Source organism: Eptatretus burgeri, chromosome 9, assembly GCF_056783735.1.
Source record: "Eptatretus burgeri isolate ZD-2024b chromosome 9, Ebu_testis_v1, whole genome shotgun sequence".
NCBI lineage: Eukaryota > Metazoa > Chordata > Myxini > Myxiniformes > Myxinidae > Eptatretus > Eptatretus burgeri.
In genome coordinates, this window is record NC_140969.1 from 85,778,431 (window position 1) to 85,796,293 (window position 17,863).

The following is a 17,863-nucleotide window of genomic DNA, read 5'->3' on the forward strand; positions in this document are numbered from 1 at the left end:
CGGGGTTTCAGGGTCACACGTTGAGGGAGGGGCGGGGTTTGAATATCGCGAGAGGGAAGGGCGTCGTTTGACGATTGTGCGTTGAATGATGGGCGGAGTTTATCGATCGCTCTCATTGGTTGTTTCCAGGCACGCGATTGGCCGAGCCATGTCACGGGGTCACCACGGCGCGTCAGTGAATGCCGTGGTGTCTCTGAGAGGACGTCAAAACGGTTCAAACAAGTTTCCTTCTTCTTTTGAGCTGTTTTTTCCTGAGAGAATTCTCTTTTTTTGTGCTGGACGTCAATTTTCCGGTTTGCAGGTGATTTTAAACATGATAATGAAATATAAATGTTTCGTTACTTGCTTGAGAAAAAAAGATCTGGAGTAAAAAATATTGTTGAATTGAATTGTATTTGATGCAAATGAACCAATTTAATGAGAACATAGTTATCTGTGGGAGGTTATGGAGCTTTTTCTTCCATCATGCACTCAGTTGGGATGGCTTTAATTACCTCGGCTACCGAAGGTGAAGGAGGTTATGTTTTCACCCCTTTCTGTCTGTTTATTTGGCAAAAATAATTAAAAAAAAAATTGACATGTATGTTGATCGCATCCATTTGTGTTTGTTGGGTGGTCGCTAGACTCCCGTTATTCTCAGGTTTTCCGTCTGTCTGTATGTTTGTATGTAATGGACGGCTCTGGAGGCCAGAGGAGTCAACCGGTTTTGATGAAACTTGACTGGTAGGTTCATACCAGGATCTAGTTGTATGCTTTTGAGCACCGTTGCTATGGACGCCACCGTTGCCTAGCAACGGGACTGAAATTTTTGAAAAAAAAATCCGAAAAATATTTATATACTTTTTTTTTTCGAAAATCAAAAATCTGCTTCCGCGCTTTTATGCCCACTATAATCAACCTCTTTGTCAAAAAATTTCAGCCCGATCCGTCAAAAACTGTATGACTAGTATGCAATTATATAGTGACCACCCATGTCGCCTACCGGCTTGTCTGTCTGTCTGTCTGTCTGTCTGTCTGTCTGTCTGTCCGCTCGCCTCCAGCCCAAACCGCTCAACCAACCGTTCTGAAATTTTCAGAGATTAATGTCACAGACCCTGCGATGGTCTCGCATTGAAGTTTCGTAATACTCGGTCGACCGAAAAGGTCTAAATTAGCCAATATGAGACATATTTTAGAAAATCCTCAAATTTAATCCGATTGACTTTAAATTTGAACAGGATTTGCATATCAGGTCAATTAATTCAAACACCTATTAATTTTGAGATAAACGTAGGCCAAAATTTGGGCCACATTTTTTGAAAATCCTCAATTTTCATCCAATTGACTTGAAATTTGAAGAGCATTTTCATGTCAGGTCACTGAATTCAACCGCCTATTATTTTTGTGGTTAACAGAGGTGAAAAGGTCAACATAGTCCAAAAGGTCAACATAGGCCACATTTCTAAAATCCACAATCTTAATCCAATTAACTTGAAATTTGAAGAGCATTTGCATACTGTCACTGAAATCAACCACCTACTAATTTTGAGGTAAACATAGGCCAAAATTTCAAAATAGGCCAAATGTTCTAAAATCCTCAATTTTCGTCCTATTGACTTGAAATTTGAAGAGCATTTTCATGTCACGTCGCTGAATTCAACTGCCAATTAATTTCAAGGTCAAAAGGTCAACACAGGCCATTTTCCAAAATTGATAGCTAGTGCCAAAAACTAAATATATCACTACATCTCAAAAAGTTGTGGACGAGTTATAACAAAGCAAGGTGGATGAGTTGAATAGGTGAGAAGAACAAGCGGATTGGATTTTGGTTCGGATCCAGCCCATTAGTAGGATACAAACGTGAACTGTTCCACCTGGCAGGGGTAGGCGCTCTACCGTGTGCCATTCTACTTTGTGCTGTTTTGCCAAGTTGTCACTCTATCAGTGATTTTTCATTTGTTTGTTTGTGTACACGATATCTCAAAAAGTTGTGGACGAATTCGGATGAAACTTGGTGCACAGGTTGGATGTGCGACAAGGAAGAATTTATTCGATTTTGCTGAGGATCCGAAACCAGATCTGGATACGAGAATTATTTAATTTTTAGAGTGATTCTTCACCATTGAGAGATGGGGCCAAAATGATATAGTATTGTATAGCATGATATTTCAAAAATGTATTGGGCCCGACATGTTCTCGTGGATCAGGCATTACGTGGCGGAGGTATGTGCTCTACTGAGTGCCCTTCTAGTTGGGTTATGGAAGAGAAGGAAAGATAATAGGGAACAGGAGGTACTGTATGTGTGAGAGGAGTGAGGAGGGAAGAGACAGGTTGGGCGGAGATGGCCGTGTCCATGCACGGATAGAGGGGCACTGGCGGGTCGATTTGCCTATAGAAAGGCCATTATGGTGCCCCAAGGATCTTCATAAGGTTGTGGTATCTCCATCATTATCATAATACGGATAAAACGAGGTGAGCAATTTTTATCCGCCACAGGTACAAATTAATTTTTGCAAAATGTTAAATACTGCAAATGTTAAATGTTTTCCCCTGCGGCGCTCGCTGCGGGGTAGCATTGAGTGGGACAGCATTGCTGAGTCAGCACCCTATGCACGCAAAGTGAAAAGCTGGTTAAGCATTTGGTTCATGTCTCTGTGTCTACAAACGTCAGTTTATGATCGAGGAAACAACTTAATTTCAATTGAATGTTCTATTTTGAACACGAATTGAAAAACGAACCTGTAGTTTAGCAGTAGTTTGGCTCTGAATTAATTTGTCCTGATCAGACATGCAAAGAGACGAGTGAAGTAATTATTTTACTCTGTCGGCCTGTCTGGCAGTCAAAGAAAATTCAAAATCATTCCAAGCAGGAAACTTATATTCGTTCTTTGTGCCTGTTGGTGTCCTTCACGACGTCCTTAAAAAACAGTAATGGGTTAAATAAGGTGGCGAAAAAGACTGAATCAATGGTGGTAAACTTCTGGAAAAACGTTTTTTTCTTCGACCTTTAACATCTTATTGGACAAAATATAACCCATTTTACATCATCACGACCAATCAAATTTGCCGCTTGTTGACCCCACCACGTCCTTGTTTCTCAAGACAGCTCGGGGTAAGGCGTGAACTCTCCGGTTATTTAATAAATCAATACATATTTACTTTCAACAGCAGGCAACTGTAACGTTCATACATTGGAGCACAATGTACATTCCTATTCCATAGCACAAACTTGAAAGCTACGACAGTTTATAAAGCACTGTATTGCCATTGCAAGTCATATGTGATATTTGTCCTGCAGACGTGACATGAGTTGCTACCTCACTGTGCTACAACTGTGGTTGGGAGTCATTGGCATGACTGCACTGGGCACTGGTTGGAAAAGTTTTCAAGATCACACCTTCCTCTCTGAAATGGTCTACACGAGGAACACAGAGCAGAGTATGGAAAAGTATACCTTAGACCTCCGTTGATAATCTATATAAAACAAAAAAACATCCTTTGTATTAAAAGAAAGGGCAATGCACATCAGAGAATTGCAAAACAATGGCAAAATTCACCCTCACCTTCATACTTTCATACGTAGTATGTATATGGTAATGCAGGACTCTCTGATACACATTCTTAACAGTTTCCAAATGAATAAATTGCTTCATTAAGAGCCTCATCCTTTCTGATGCTTCAGATATAATGATAGGGTGGTAGTCTTTCACAAAGAGTAGGTGAGTTGTTGCCAGCACCCTGAACAAGTTACAAATTGCTGTCACTTTTTGGGGGGATACAGAGTCACTCGTGGAAGAGATGGCACACTGAACGGATGAGGACGTAACAGACGAACACAGGATGCAAAACATGCATGCATGGAGAAGGAAACTACGAGGAAAACTGGAAAATTAGGAGGGGTTTGGATTGAATTAACCAGGGTAAAAAAGATCATGGTTTTGGATTGGTGACAATCTGAGATGGCGGTGAACAGCTGTCTTGAAGACCAGGAGGGTAAAATGTGATTTAAGAAGATGTGGAAGTTCATTTCACAGGTGGGGAAAAGGAGGAACAAATGAGTGGAGATGAGCAGTGATCCTGGATTTGGGTAGTTTTACCAGAAGAGGGTGATGGTGGGTCGTGTGAGCCCTGCAGAAACCTGGGAGGGGTGGGGGGGGAGGGGACAAAGCATGGAAAGAGCAGAGGGTGCAAGACCAGAAAGAAGGCGGTAGATGGCGAAGTGATAGATGGCGACGATGAACTGAGAGATCACCGACTGAGGGAAGTGATAAGCCCACAGACTCATCTTCAGTGCGGAAAATTCCAATGATAATGAAGGCCTTGGTTTCCACCGCATCAAGCTGAGAAATATGTGAGCCAGATCAGAGGTGCAAGCAGTACTCCATGAAGCTGTGGATGAAGGCCTTGTCGGTGGATAGGAGTTCAGGTGTGCCAAGGAAGAAATTTGCATGATGGAGGATGCCCAGTCTACAGTTGGCTTTGGAGGCCAACATTAAAATGTGGTTTGCCCAAGAAAGATCATGGCTGATAGTGAGACCAGGAGTTTGAATGACTTAACCTCAAGAGGAGTTTTTAAGAAAGTAGATGGGGGAAAAGGGGGGGGGGGTTGCCATGCAGTTCTTTTGGAGATAGACCATGAGATTTGTCAGGATTGAAAGACATATTCCAAGTGTTTGATCACTTTGTAATTTTCTTTTTTTCAAGGTCTGAAAAGAGGGAGGAGGGATGTCACAGGATAGGGTTGAGTCATCAGCAAATACATAAAGGGGATTTTCCACAGTCGGTGAGATCATTTATGAAGATCAGGAATAGGACTGGGCCCAGAACACTGCCTTGGGGGCACTCCAGCCTTGATAGGGAGAGAAGAAGAAAGCATTCCGTTGAGTGTCACACATTGGCTACGAGAGTTGTGGAAGTCAGTATTCCATGTGTGGAGTTAGCCTTGGATGTCATAGGCAGACAGTTTGGAGAGCAAGGCAGGATGTCAGACTGTATGAAAAGCATGAGATATATCCAGAGAGATGGCCCTGAACTCATGTCTGACATTGAGGGCTTCCATCCATTTTTGAGTGAGTCCAATAAGCAGCATTTCCAATGTTGAGTGACCTGGAGTGAAACCAAATTGGTGATCTGAAATGAGGTTGGTGAAAAAGGAAGGATTTCATATTAACTGTGATGATAAATTCCATGACCTTGCTGATGATTGGAAGTAAGCTGATAGGTCTGCAGTTGAGGGGATCAGGGTTTGCCCCTTTATTTGTAATGCAGTGATGTTGGTGGATTTCCAAGGAGATGGAAGATGATCTATCACCAATTATGGGGTGAAAAGGGCAGAGAGAAGATGTGCAAGAGCAGCAGAGCAGGTTTTTAGGACATGTGAGCAGATGCCATCCGTTCCAGTAGTGGAGTCAGAGTCGAGGGTTGAAATAACCTTCTGCACCTTTCCAGGTGAAAAAGACACAGAGTCCGGCAGCAGTTGGGTACAACAGGGAAGGATGGGTACTGAGAGTGAGGGGTTTTTCGATATAAGTTTTGGAAGCAAACACAGAATTGAGGGATTCGTCTTTCTCACGAGTGAAGTCAGCTGTAATGCCATTTGAAGCGAGGGAAGGGATGGAAGGGGAGCATACACCAGAGACAGACTCCAGAGACAGACAAGCATATGAGCAGAGGAGGAAAAGGAGACATTTGTGGGAAAGTTAGTCATCACCAAGTCCAGAAGGGAGGATTTACCATTTGGAGAAATATTGTTTGGAACGTTCACAGATTGAGTCAGTCCCATGGAGTCACAGAAGTAATCATCAGGTCTAGCCAGCCAGTTAGTCAAAGACTTTGGTGAAAAACATCCCCTTTCGACTCTTTAATAAGGTGGGAATAATTGGAGTAGTAATAGTCATATGTTTTTCTGAGATAAAGAAAGCAAAATACTTGTCCTGGATATGTTGGGGAACATGTTGAGGAACAATCTGTTTATTAAGTATGCACATGATTAGGGGGGTTCAATTCAGAGATGGGAGTATGATAGGGAGAAATAACGTAAGGTAGTGTAATTGGGAGAGAAGGGAAGGAAGTTTGGGAGGAGATGATTAACAAGGTAGGAAAGGGAAGACTCATGTTGGGAGCATGGGGGAGGGAGGAGGGGGTATAAAAGTGTGGCTATTTGTGTACATAATAAATAGATTGCCCAAAAGCGTTGCATTACAAATTCACATGACTAAGACTATCAGGTGAAATTGCAGATGTTGAACAAGATTCATTGGATGGCAATAAATGAAAAATCCAACTCGGACTTAAATGATGTATGAATGATGTCGATAGGAACCTGCTTACAAAATTTCTACAAAGTTAATGTTGCCACAGCAGTCTCAGGTCACTGTGTAAAACTGAATACAGACGTGTGAGTCTGATGTCCACGCAAAACCTAAACAAAACGTAACTACGTAGGTGTTGTAAAGTACACGTCAAACATTTAACAAAAAGACATACTCGGGATACTGCATTGTTACAGTAAGCCTCATGTGGACATGTTGGATAACCTTATTGTTTCCTTGTCTCACTGATCCCCATCCAGCGAACGGGCTGCAAGCCAGGACGTTTGGACTGTGGACTTTGCTTTCGGGTGCTGTCCGCATGGCTTGTGCAGTGAACATAACCAACAGATCGTAAGGAGGTTCAGCTTTATATGTCATTCCACCAGAGTGGTACAAGTTAACAGGAACCTTTCTTACCACCATCCTCACACACCTTTGCCTTATCCTTGCCCTTTCCTCTGTCAAATCCACACTGTCACAATAGGGCTCAACGAAAATGGTGAAATGAGGAATTTACATTTGGTATAATATGATCATTGATGAAGATGGTTACTCACCATTAAAAGTTACTCTTTTTGAACTTGTTAATATAATGGCACAGCAATGTCTTGTTAAAAAAATATAACAAGGTGAAGCAAACTTGAGAGCACATAGAATACCTTACCTCTTGCATTCTTGAGAAAAAGGACATGGGAAGGATCTTTTCACCTCTTGCTTTGTGTTTGCGAACACTACCTATATTTTTTATGAGCCACGATTTTGTCTGAATCTCGATATTACGCAATGCTTAGAGCATGAGTGGCAAATTTGATTTCTCTACATTGATTAAAATGGCGAAATATTTTGTCCATTGAAATAAAATAAATGTTTCAAAGGCTGTAGAAAAACGAAAACAGACTTTTTTTTGGAAGTTTACCACCATTAATGCACCCACCGTCTTTTACACCACTATATCTAACACGTTAAATTAGTTATTCGTGCCTGTTGTTTTTTGTCCTTCATGAAAGCATTAGAAATCCCAAGCTCTCAAAATTATTGTATTCTCCCGTGATGAGGCTGAAGAACATGGTGTATTGCTTTAACATCGCAGGCAGGTCAGTGCAGTCTCCATTTTATACCATCTATTCTCCAACATTGCTCCCTCCACTCTCTCAGTCCTCAAACCCTCCCCAGCAACCCTAGGATGTACGTGTTCTTCCAGTAGCCCTCTCCTGGTTAAACTTCCAAAATCCAAGCTGACAACACCTCAACACTTATTCCTCACTTTACCTGTCTATGAAACCACCTTCCAGAGGCCGTTCTGTCTCACTCTTCCCTCCAGGACTTCAAGCTGTCGTCTACCACCATCTTTTGTCATCCCCAATCCTGACCCATGATCTTTATTACCTTCATTAACCTTTCCTCACTCAACCCTCTGACTTACTGATTTTTGTGCATTCTGTTTCTCTCTCTCTCTCTCTCTCTCTCTCTCTCTCTCTCTCTCTCTCTCTCTCTCTCTCTCTCTCTCTCTCTCTCTCTCTCTCTCTCTCTCTCTCTCTCTCTCTCTTTCTCTCTTTCTCTCTTTCTCTCTTTCTCTCTCTCTCTCTTTCTCTCTTTCTCTCTTTCTCTCTTTCTCTCTTTCTCTCTTTCTCTCTTTCTCTCTTTCTCTCTTTCTCTCTTTCTCTCTTTCTCTCTTTCTCTCTTTCTCTCTTTCTCTCTTTCTCTCTTTCTCTCTTTCTCTCTTTCTCTCTTTCTCTCTTTCTCTCTTTCTCTCTTTCTCTCTTTCTCTCTTTCTCTCTTTCTCTCTTTCTCTCTTTCTCTCTTTCTCTCTTTCTCTCTTTCTCTCTTTCTCTCTTTCTCTCTTTCTCTCTTTCTCTCTTTCTCTCTTTCTCTCTTTCTCTCTTTCTCTCTTTCTCTCTTTCTCTCTTTCTCTCTTTCTCTCTTTCTTTCTTTCTCTCTTTCTCTCTTTCTTTCTCTCTTTCTCTCTCTCTTTCTCTCTTTCTTTCTCTCTTTCTCTCTTTCTTTCTCTCTTTCTCTCTCTTTTTTCCCCTTTTCTGGCTGTGCCCAATTGTTGCCCCACTACTCCATTGTCAATTTAACCTGTTTGCCAAATTAAATGTCAAGCTTTTATATTGGTGGCGTTACAACATTTTGCCACTACAGGCCATTGCAGTCATTTCCACATTTAGCACATGATGCAAGCACTAATGTTATATAGCTTGACATATGATTGGGCCGTAATTCAGATTCCAGCCTCAGTTGAGGGTGGTGCCGGTTTTGTGTTGACAAGTTCCACTGAAGATGAAACATGTGTCCAAACTGTTGTTCCTTCCACCAGCCGAGGCTCAGCAAAATGCGAGGTGTATTTCCTACAGCAAAAACACTGTAGATTTGCTCCTAAAGGTGGGTTTTCACGGGACGCGCGAACAGTTGGCGAAGGATGCGAATGTCGAAAAAATGGCAAAGTCCAACATTCGTATTTTAGGTTCCAAAAGTTCGCCAAACATGCGCGGGGGTTCGGAAGCGTCGTCAATTGTTCGCAGGAGTCGTTTTTTGTTCGGCGGCAATTTCAAAAAAGTTTGCCCACTTTGCGGTGCTATTTTTGATGTTTGTAGTCTGAATACAATATGTTAATATAAGTAATACTGGAAAGGGATTTTCTAATATGGAGACTTAGGCATACCATACGAGTCTGCTACATTTTCTAAATTGTGCAGATAAACTTGCATTTACTGACATGATGTCAATTTCAGAATTTATTACATCACAGTGTGGACTTTCATTCTTGCTTTTGGGCACTTTGTGGCTGAGGTGTGGGTATACAAAACGGCATACCTGAGTCAAGGCATTATGGCTCCACTCCTAGTTGCAGGTACAACATCCCCCTCAGGCTAACTGACACTTATAAGGGAAATGAACACTGTGGTGTGATCTGGACACATAAATATGACATATCATGTGCTTCGGCGTTTGTTGTGAATACATTTCAGTGTAATGTCTCGACAGGCGCATCGTTGATTGCAATGCTGGTTGGATTGATCCATCTGCCTCCGAGTGATGCAACTACTGCTCCACCAAGCAAGCACAACAAAGAGTGATATGATATGGATTCAAGTATCATCAAATCCATCTGATTATATAATTTGATTTGCTTTAGCCTTGTATGCAATTCTAATGCATATCATAACAATGAAACTTTGTGGATAATGATGTCACACCCAGGATTAGTATATAAACTACCATGAATGATTATGCTGCTGTTTGTTAATACAATTGGCATCCATTGGGTTCCTTGGCAAAAGTCCATTCGTGGCAATTCATTATCTTTTTTTTCTGTGATGAACAAAAAACAATGTAACTACGTCGGTTGTTTGTAACCCAGAGTATTTTTATGGTTCTCGGACATATTCATTATCATTTGATGTAATCATTAATCATTATGGTTTGGCTACATTACCGCACAATAATCCTTAAATGGTGTCTGAATCTTACAAGGCTTAAGTAACCCACATCATGCCACTTTCAGAATATATTACATCATAATATGGACTTTCATTCTTGTTTGTGGAGACTTATGGCTGAGGTGTGGGTGTACAAAACAGCATACCTGAACTGAGGCATTATGGCTCGCCTCCTAGTTGCAGGTAAAACATCCACTTCAGGCAAAATTATATTTATGGATGCAGATAAACACATAGAAATAAATAAAGGTAAATGAACACTGTGGTGTGATCTGTACACAGTGATACACAGACAAGCCGGTAGGCGATGAGGGATCCGCTAGGATCGAAGCGCTGGATACGATGCTTTTCATTCTGACCGATCCACTGACGAAGATTCATTGCCAAGACGTATTGGTTCACATACAATTGTTCCTCTGCCTGGCAAGATTTTTCCTATTGCGTATTTTGCCAACTGGCACTCCTCACAGGACTACCATTTGAAAAATAAAACCTAAATCAAAAATCGGCTCGAGTAAAATTTTCTAAATATCTCGAAGTGTTTAATTCTGAAGTCTTGTTTCTCCACATTCAAAACTGTAGGACAAGTATTGAAAATAGTGAACGTAGATCGAGAAAAAGTATTTTTTCGAATTTTGCGTATTTCAGCCCTTACACCGTTTGTGATCGAATCTGGAAAAATGCTGTGGTTCAATTTCATCGTAGTTATTAAACTCTATCCATACACCGAATTTGAACGTTCCGCCATCGACGGTTTCCGAGGTCAACGTATTCGAGGTCAACGACGGTTTCCGAGGTCAACATAAGATCACTTAACATATTCCCTGGTTCACCAACCTTTCCGCATTCGGAAACTATGAGAGATAGAGGAACGTTATGGGATCACAATAACTATATGGGGATGCAAGGAATAGGCAGGAGTTGGTCCGCTCGCTCTACCTATCATAGAAGCCGCGCTACGTCAGTTACCGTTTGGGTTCTTATGGCTGTTTTTAAACACGTGTCTTAAAACACGGTTTTTTTGGCCGCTGCATAGCAACGGGTGGTTGCTTAGCAATGAAACTCAAACGCGCACACTCCCAGGCCACATGGCACCTGTTCGCCAAGTTTCATCGAAATCGGTTTGCTGGTTTGTGCTGTGGAGCCTCGCGTTGCAGACACACACACACACACACACACACACACACACACACACACACACACACACACACACACACACACACACACACACACACACACACGGAAAACCCGACAACAACGGATATCTAGCGAATCCCAATATGACATCATATTCTCCTGTACAGTAAAATTACTCATAATATAGAACCACAGCTAAGGAATTAAGGGACAGAAACAGCTTGTTAATGTTAAACTCATGATCTGCCTGATTATTTTGCCCCATCTCCACTAGCATGTTGTGCCATGACCAGTGATTTTTGTACTAAAAGCATGGAGAAAGTAAATGATGCTTCACATCTACACACTCAAATGTCCGTCCATGCTAATTACCTCCGCCACCGAAGGTGAAGGAGGTTATGTTTTCACCCCTTTCTGTCTGTCTGTTTGTTTGTCTGTTTGTGTACAGGATATCTCAAAAAGTTGTGTACTGATCTGGATGAAATTTTGTGGACAGGTTTGGTGTGTGACAAGGACGAACTGATTAGATTTTGGTGAAGATCCAGATCCGGACCCGACGAATAAAACTTTTAAAAGTGATTCTTCACGATTGAGAGATCGGGCCAAAAACGATATATAGCACGATATCTCAAAAATATATTGGGCCCGATATGTTCTCGTGGATCAGGCATTCCAGGGCGGAGATATGCGTTCTACTGAGTGCCCTTTTATTTTTTTGTTTTCTCTGCAACTGCTTATCCGATTGACACTAAATTTTCACAATAGGTGCAACTGCTCATGTAGAATGTTTTAATGATAATTATGATGCCATTGGTCATGTGGTGTGGTAGGTGTGTTGGAAAAATGAAAACTTTGGACCTCTGTATCTTTGAAACCACTCCATGGAAAAAATTGAAACTTAGCACCTGAGAAACACTCCCCATGGGAAGCAAGAGTGATTTTTCTTTTATGATGTCATACGTGGCTTCGTTATGACGTCATACTTGCATATGTTGACCGCTTTGTCCGATGAGTATGAAAATTTTTGAGGGTCATCTAGGGCTAAATTGTAAAGGGGGAAAAAATTGATGACATCATCTCCCACCCTGGGAGTGGAGATGAGCAGTGATTCTGGATTTGGGTAGTTTTACCAGAAGAGGGTTGATGGTGGGTCGTGTGAGCCCTGCAGAAACCTTGGAGGGGTGGGGGGAGGGGACAAAGCTTGGAAAGAGCAGAGGGTGCAAGACCAGAAAGAAGGCGATAGATGGCGAAGTGATAGATGGCGACGATGAACTGAGAGATCACCGACTGAGGGAAGTGGTAAGCCCACAGACTCAGCTTCAGTGCGGGAGATTCCAATGATCATGAAGGCCTTGGTTTCCACCGCATCAAGCTGAGAAATATGTGAGCCAGCTCAGAGGTGTGAGCAGTACTCCATGAAGCTTTGGATGACGGCCTTGTCGGTGGATAGGAGTTCACGTGTGCCAAGGAAGAAATTTGCATGATGGAGGATGCCCAGTCGGCAGTTGGCTTTGGAGGCCAACATTAAAATGTGGTTTGCCCAAGAAAGATCATGGCTGGTAGTGAGACCAGGAGTTTGAATGATTTAACCTCAAGAGGAGTTTTTAAGAAAGTAGATGGGGGAAAACAGGGGGGGGGGTTGCCATGCAGTTCTTTTGGAGATAGACAGTGAGATTTGTCAGGATTGAAAGACATATTCTAAGTGTTTGACCAGTTTGTAATTTTCTTTGTTTCAAGGTCTGAAGAGAGGGAAGAGGCTGCAGCCTTCCTGTCTGTAGGATGAGGGATGTCACAGCATAGGGTTGAGTCATCAGCAAATACATAAAGGGGATTTTCCAGAGTCGGTGAGATCATTGATGAAGATCAGGAATATGACTGGGCCCAGAACACTGCCTTGGGGGCACTCCAGCTTTGATAGGGAGAGGAGAAGAAAGTATTCCGTTGAGTGCCACACGTTGGCTATGAGAGTTGCGGAAGTCAGTAACCCATGTGTGGGAGTTAGCCTTGGATGTCATAGGCAGACAGTTTGGAGAGCAAGGCAGGATGCCAGACTGCATGAAAAGCATGATATATATATATATATATATATATATATATATATATATATATATATATATATATATATATATATATATATATATATATATATATATATATATATATATATATATATATATATATATTGTTACGAATTCACGCCCGCCAGCGTGCGGACAGCCGCTTTTAGCCAAATCGCGGCCGTACGCCCACCGGACGGACAATTCAGTCACGACTTTCCAGAACAATGCCGAAAACCAGTCACGGGTGTGCTCCAAGCGCACACCACGGCCTAGTCAATATTCTACCTGCGCGCGACAGGGTCAATCGCCGAATTTGTCGATATACCTAATTATTCGCGTGGGCAGACTACCGAGAGACCGTACCTCAACGAAGGCCTTCTTGGACTCGAACCGCTTAAGCGGTTCGTTCCGTTCTGGGATAACCGAGCGGTGTATTCTCGCCAGGCCTCGTTGGACCCGATTCTATTATCGGTTATCAAAAAGCCCGCTATTATTTTGAAATGCAATACGGCAGCTCGATTAAGGGAAAATGACGCGATGTACAGGTTACATTAAAACAAGCACATTTATTATTTCCCACTCGTATACAATCAAGCAATACATGGGTGAAACACGCATGCAGTTATACAGCCAAACACAATGCAAAGAAAGAGCTAATACCGTCTATTTATTATGTACAGTCACTTATACAGTTCTACTTGTGGAAATGGTGCCACAACATTCATTCAAAGTAAAGAAAAGCCCCAGGACAGACGAGGGGCAGACTGGACCTCTTTGGGTCTTTATTGCATGGAGCCATGTAGACCGCAGAGGCTCCACGAGGCCGCGCAGGTTACCTTCCTCGCTGGGTGACCCACGACGCTCCCTCCCCACGGCAGCTAGCGTAACCGCGGCTCGGCCGCGGCCTGGTGGTACGGGCCCCAGCCGGCAACGCCTGAGAGGAACGAACGGGTCTTCGCTCTTTTAGAGTTGAAGCTATGTAAGTCACAGTTCCTCAGCGATGCTCGGACTGTCCCAAAGCCCGATCACCTTGGACCGTCTTGCGCTGGCGGGCGAGCTCTCTCCGGCTCGTACACGTTCCGCAGCTCCGTGCGGCACAGCAGGCTTAGCCGCGCTCCCCGTTCCCACCTCCTCTGTTCTCCTCAGCTTCTCCAGCTACTGCAGGCTTCAGGCTTCAGATTTCCACACGGCTCCTCGACCTTTCCAGACTGACACTCCACCGACTCCAGACTGCGAACTGGCGCTCCGCTCGGTCTTTTATAGGGCCCGAGAGACGAGATTTGACCTCCGCTCTCCGACCTTCGACCCCCACTGGCCCCACCCCTTTCTCTCTTTTGATCCGAATTCTGAGGCGAAGCTTCCACAGAGCGGACGTGCGCGAGATCACCAAACTTGCTCGGTGAGCGGACGTGCGCGAGATCACCTGACTTGCGCGGCGAGCAAACCCCCGCGTGTGCCTGCCGCGATGCCGTTCGATGCGGACTCGCCGCAGCTGGTGCAAAGATGGCGTCACTTTGGGGATGAAGGTGAGTCGATGTTATTCGGGTTGGTCTATTGGGGGAGATGCGGTTTAGGAGATGGTGAGGAGATGTTGTTGTTGTGTAGGCGGTGTGGAGAGGGTGGTTGGTGGTTGGCGTTGTGGAGGAGGTGGTTGGTGGTTGGCGTGGTGGAGAAGGTGGTTGGTGGTTGGCGTGGTGGAGAAGGTGGTTGGTGGGTGGCGTGGTGGAGAAGGTGGTTGGTGGTTGGTCCAAAATAACGATAGTAAAGAAAAACGGCTAACTCAAAGATCACAGCCCGGGTGACATGAATAAATACCATTAGACAACGGTGGGGAAATCTAACTGAACACGGACTTATCGGCATAACTGAACTAAGGACCAACATGATGTTCTGCGAATTTCCACAGCCATAACAATATATATCCAGAGAGATGGCCCTGAACTCATGTCTGACATTGAGGGCTTCCATCCATTTTTGGGTGAGTATAAGCAGCATGTCCAATGTTGAGTGACCTGGAGTGAAACCAAATTGGTGATCTGAGATGAGGTTGGTGAAAAGGAAGGATTTCATATCAACTGCGATGATGAATTCCATGACCTTGCTGATGATTGGAAGTAAGCTTTTCCCTTGCAGGAAGGGAAAAGTTAAACATATTCTATACCAATGCCAGAAGTTTATATAATAAGATGGAAGAGCATGAAGCAAAGGTAGATAGCGAGGAGTACGATATAGTTACAGTGAGTGAGACATGGTTTAAGGAGGAGAGTAACTGGAGGACAGGATTAGAAAGTTACAAGGTGTATCGGTGTGATAGGAAAGAGAGAATAGGAGGAGGAATCGCAATCTGGGTAAAGGACAGCATTGCATCAAGAGAAAGGGGTGACATTAAGGAAGGAATAAATGTTGAGGATTGTGTACGGGTAGAGATTAGAGATTGTAAAAACAGTAAGACACTGGTAGGATGCTCTTATAGGGCTCCGGATGTGAAGGAAGAGTACATGAAGAATTAAATAGGTCATGTGGGAAGGGAAGAGTATTGATTAATTATTTTTTTACGAGCAAATACCACCCGTCGCTTCGCTGACGGGAACACTGAGATGGGGGAGAAAAAAGAGGGGGGTGGAGGGAGAGTGAGGAGATAGAGGGGGAAAAGAGCGGAGGGAGGGGGAAAGAGAGCTGAGGGAGGGGGGAAGAGAGAGCTGAGGGAGGGGGAAGAGAGAGCGGAGGGAGGGGGAAAGAGAGAGAGAGCGGAGGGAGTGGGAAAGAGAGAGGAGGGAGGGGGGAAGAGAGAGGAGGGAGGGGGAAAGAGAGAGGAGAAAAGAGGGAGAGAGAAAGAGAGAGGAGGAAGGGGTAGAGAGAGAGAGAGGAGGGAGGGGGAAGCAAGGAGGGAGGGAAGTCAGTGAGAGGAAGGGAAGGCAGACGTGTGGTGGAGCATCAATTATGATTCATACTGTCTCATCCAAATGATTCTGCAGAGAATAACAGTGAAGATGGAAACAAAACAATGTCTGAAATCCATTTTCTACCAGTCATACTATAAATATCACCCAGAGACAAACACTGCACAGACATGTCCAGAGATAAACACAGTTCAGAGACAAACACCGCCCAGATATGTTCGGAGACAAACACTGTCCGAACATAATTACCGCCCGGACATGTCCGGAACCAAGCTTTCCAGAGACACACATCACCCGGACGCGTCTGGAGATAAACTCCCGTCAGGACATAAACACTGCCCGGACACTTCCGGAGACAAACTCCTGTCCGGACATGAACACCGCCTCAACACAAACTCCCGTCCAGACATAAACACTGCCCGGACACATCCAGAGACAAACTCCCATCCAGACAGGTCTGGAGATAAATACCATCTGGACACGTCTGAAGACAAACCCCGCCCGGACATAACCACCATCCAGACATAACGACTGTCCAGATACGTCCAGAGAGAGATAGAGATAGCGGTTAGCGGAGTAATCAAAGAGAATATGTTACGCTTTGTGCACAAAACACACACACACACACACACACACACACACACACACACACACACACACACACACACACACACACACACACACACACACACACACACACACACACACACACACACACACACACACACACACACACACACACACTATCAGCAATTTTTCGGGAATCAGCAGGTTGGAATCAGTGTGATTCAGTGTGAATCAGTGTGACTACAGTACGTACTGTATACAACCCCAAAACCTTGAGTATCTTTCACCGAAAACAACATTACATTTATTTAGACGTTTCAGGAAGGTGTTCACAAACATTATTCCTTATAAACAGCTGCGTGTAACGGGTGGAAAACAATTTGGCTCGGTAATTTAGAAAACACGTTAATTTGGCAAACACCTTGGAAATCGGGCGTTATCAAATATATTTTCCTTTGAAACTCACAACGAGAAACATTTAACCTTTGTAAAGCAAATCCGATAACTAAATGCTTTAGAAACAGGCGTGAGGACAAAGCAAAACTTCATAGAACCTCCATAAGATACGGGATGAAACCTTGCCACCAATGCATCCGTAATAGGCATGGCATATCCACACACCCACAGAGAGTCCGTAAAGATCCAAATCTACCCATATGTGCCACGTCCGTGTGTGCTGTATATATATATACCTCTACCTTGGAGTAAGGACACAAACTGTACTGTACAGCTCGGTAAGTGGCTTAAGCACTCAAGCAAGCACTCCAACGGAACGCCTGGCTTGGCCAGCGATTACCAATTTCCGTCTCCAACTATGCACCTGGAAAAGCTCATGCAATGTCCGAATTGGACAAATCAACACTTCTTTCAGAGTCTGAACTGCTGATACTTTCAAACCTGGAGCTTATATTTTGTAATAATGGTTCGTTTAAGAGATTCTCTCAGTTATTCATATATGCAAATGAAATAAAGGCACGAACGCTGGTGTCTCCTGGCATTTCTAAGCACTGCAATATACCCACCGATTCGTAGCTATGATGAAGAGGAATTCGATAATATGAGTGAGGAAAGTGAAACAACAACTTTATTGTTAAGAAATCATTACGGCCTGTTCCAGGTCAAAGCATGGTCGAGCAGGCCAAAAAACGTGGCACCTTCAGACCCCTGTGAGGTTACCCAGGAAACGCCTTTAGACCCCACACAGCAAGGTGGACGAGGATCACCTGATGAAGGATATAATTAAATAAGACCGTTAATTATCTTCAAAGAGGTGTTTTAATTAACCCAAACATCCAATTTTCACTTCTGCACTTCCTTGGAGTTTTCTTAATTTGCATGCAAAGTTTCAGGCTGCTCGGTTTTATGGTTTTGGAGATGCGCGCACACACACACACGCACGCACGCACACAAACACACACACACACACACACACACACACACACACACACACACACACACACACACACAC

At 43.6% G+C, this 17,863-nt stretch overlaps 2 protein-coding genes across 9 annotated transcripts in view; both read left to right on the forward strand.

Annotated features, from left to right (window-relative positions):
• Positions 1 to 131: 131 nt before the first annotated feature.
• ERG28 (ergosterol biosynthesis 28 homolog) lies at positions 132 to 11,220 on the forward strand. 3 transcript variants are annotated; one of them, XR_015061866.1, is made up of 6 exons: positions 132 to 301; positions 3,279 to 3,418; positions 6,552 to 6,642; positions 9,024 to 9,142; positions 9,277 to 10,493; positions 10,528 to 11,220. XR_015061866.1 is itself a non-coding variant. In XM_085895942.1 (5 exons), exons 2-5 carry the CDS (start codon positions 3,286 to 3,288, stop codon positions 9,366 to 9,368), a joined length of 435 nt encoding a protein of 144 aa, XP_085752068.1. In that variant the 5' UTR covers positions 132 to 301; positions 3,279 to 3,285; the 3' UTR covers positions 9,369 to 11,220. The 3 variants fall into 3 exon arrangements, 2 of the variants coding, with proteins under 2 accessions (XP_085752068.1, XP_085752069.1); XM_085895942.1 differs by having other exon boundaries at positions 9,277 to 11,220; XM_085895943.1 differs by lacking the exon at positions 132 to 301 and adding an exon at positions 2,337 to 2,452 and having other exon boundaries at positions 9,277 to 11,220.
• A 1,852-nt stretch (positions 11,221 to 13,072) lies between these two features.
• Positions 13,073 to 17,863, forward strand: part of LOC147020526 (uncharacterized) — a 46,412-nt gene continuing 41,621 nt past the window's right edge. For all 6 annotated transcript variants that reach the window (XM_085895948.1, XM_085895954.1, XM_085895947.1 and 3 more), the window contains exon 1: positions 13,073 to 14,454. In XM_085895948.1, the coding sequence (XP_085752074.1) occupies positions 13,929 to 14,454 (526 nt within the window). In that variant the 5' untranslated portion in view covers positions 13,073 to 13,928. The remainder of the gene's footprint in view (positions 14,455 to 17,863) is intronic.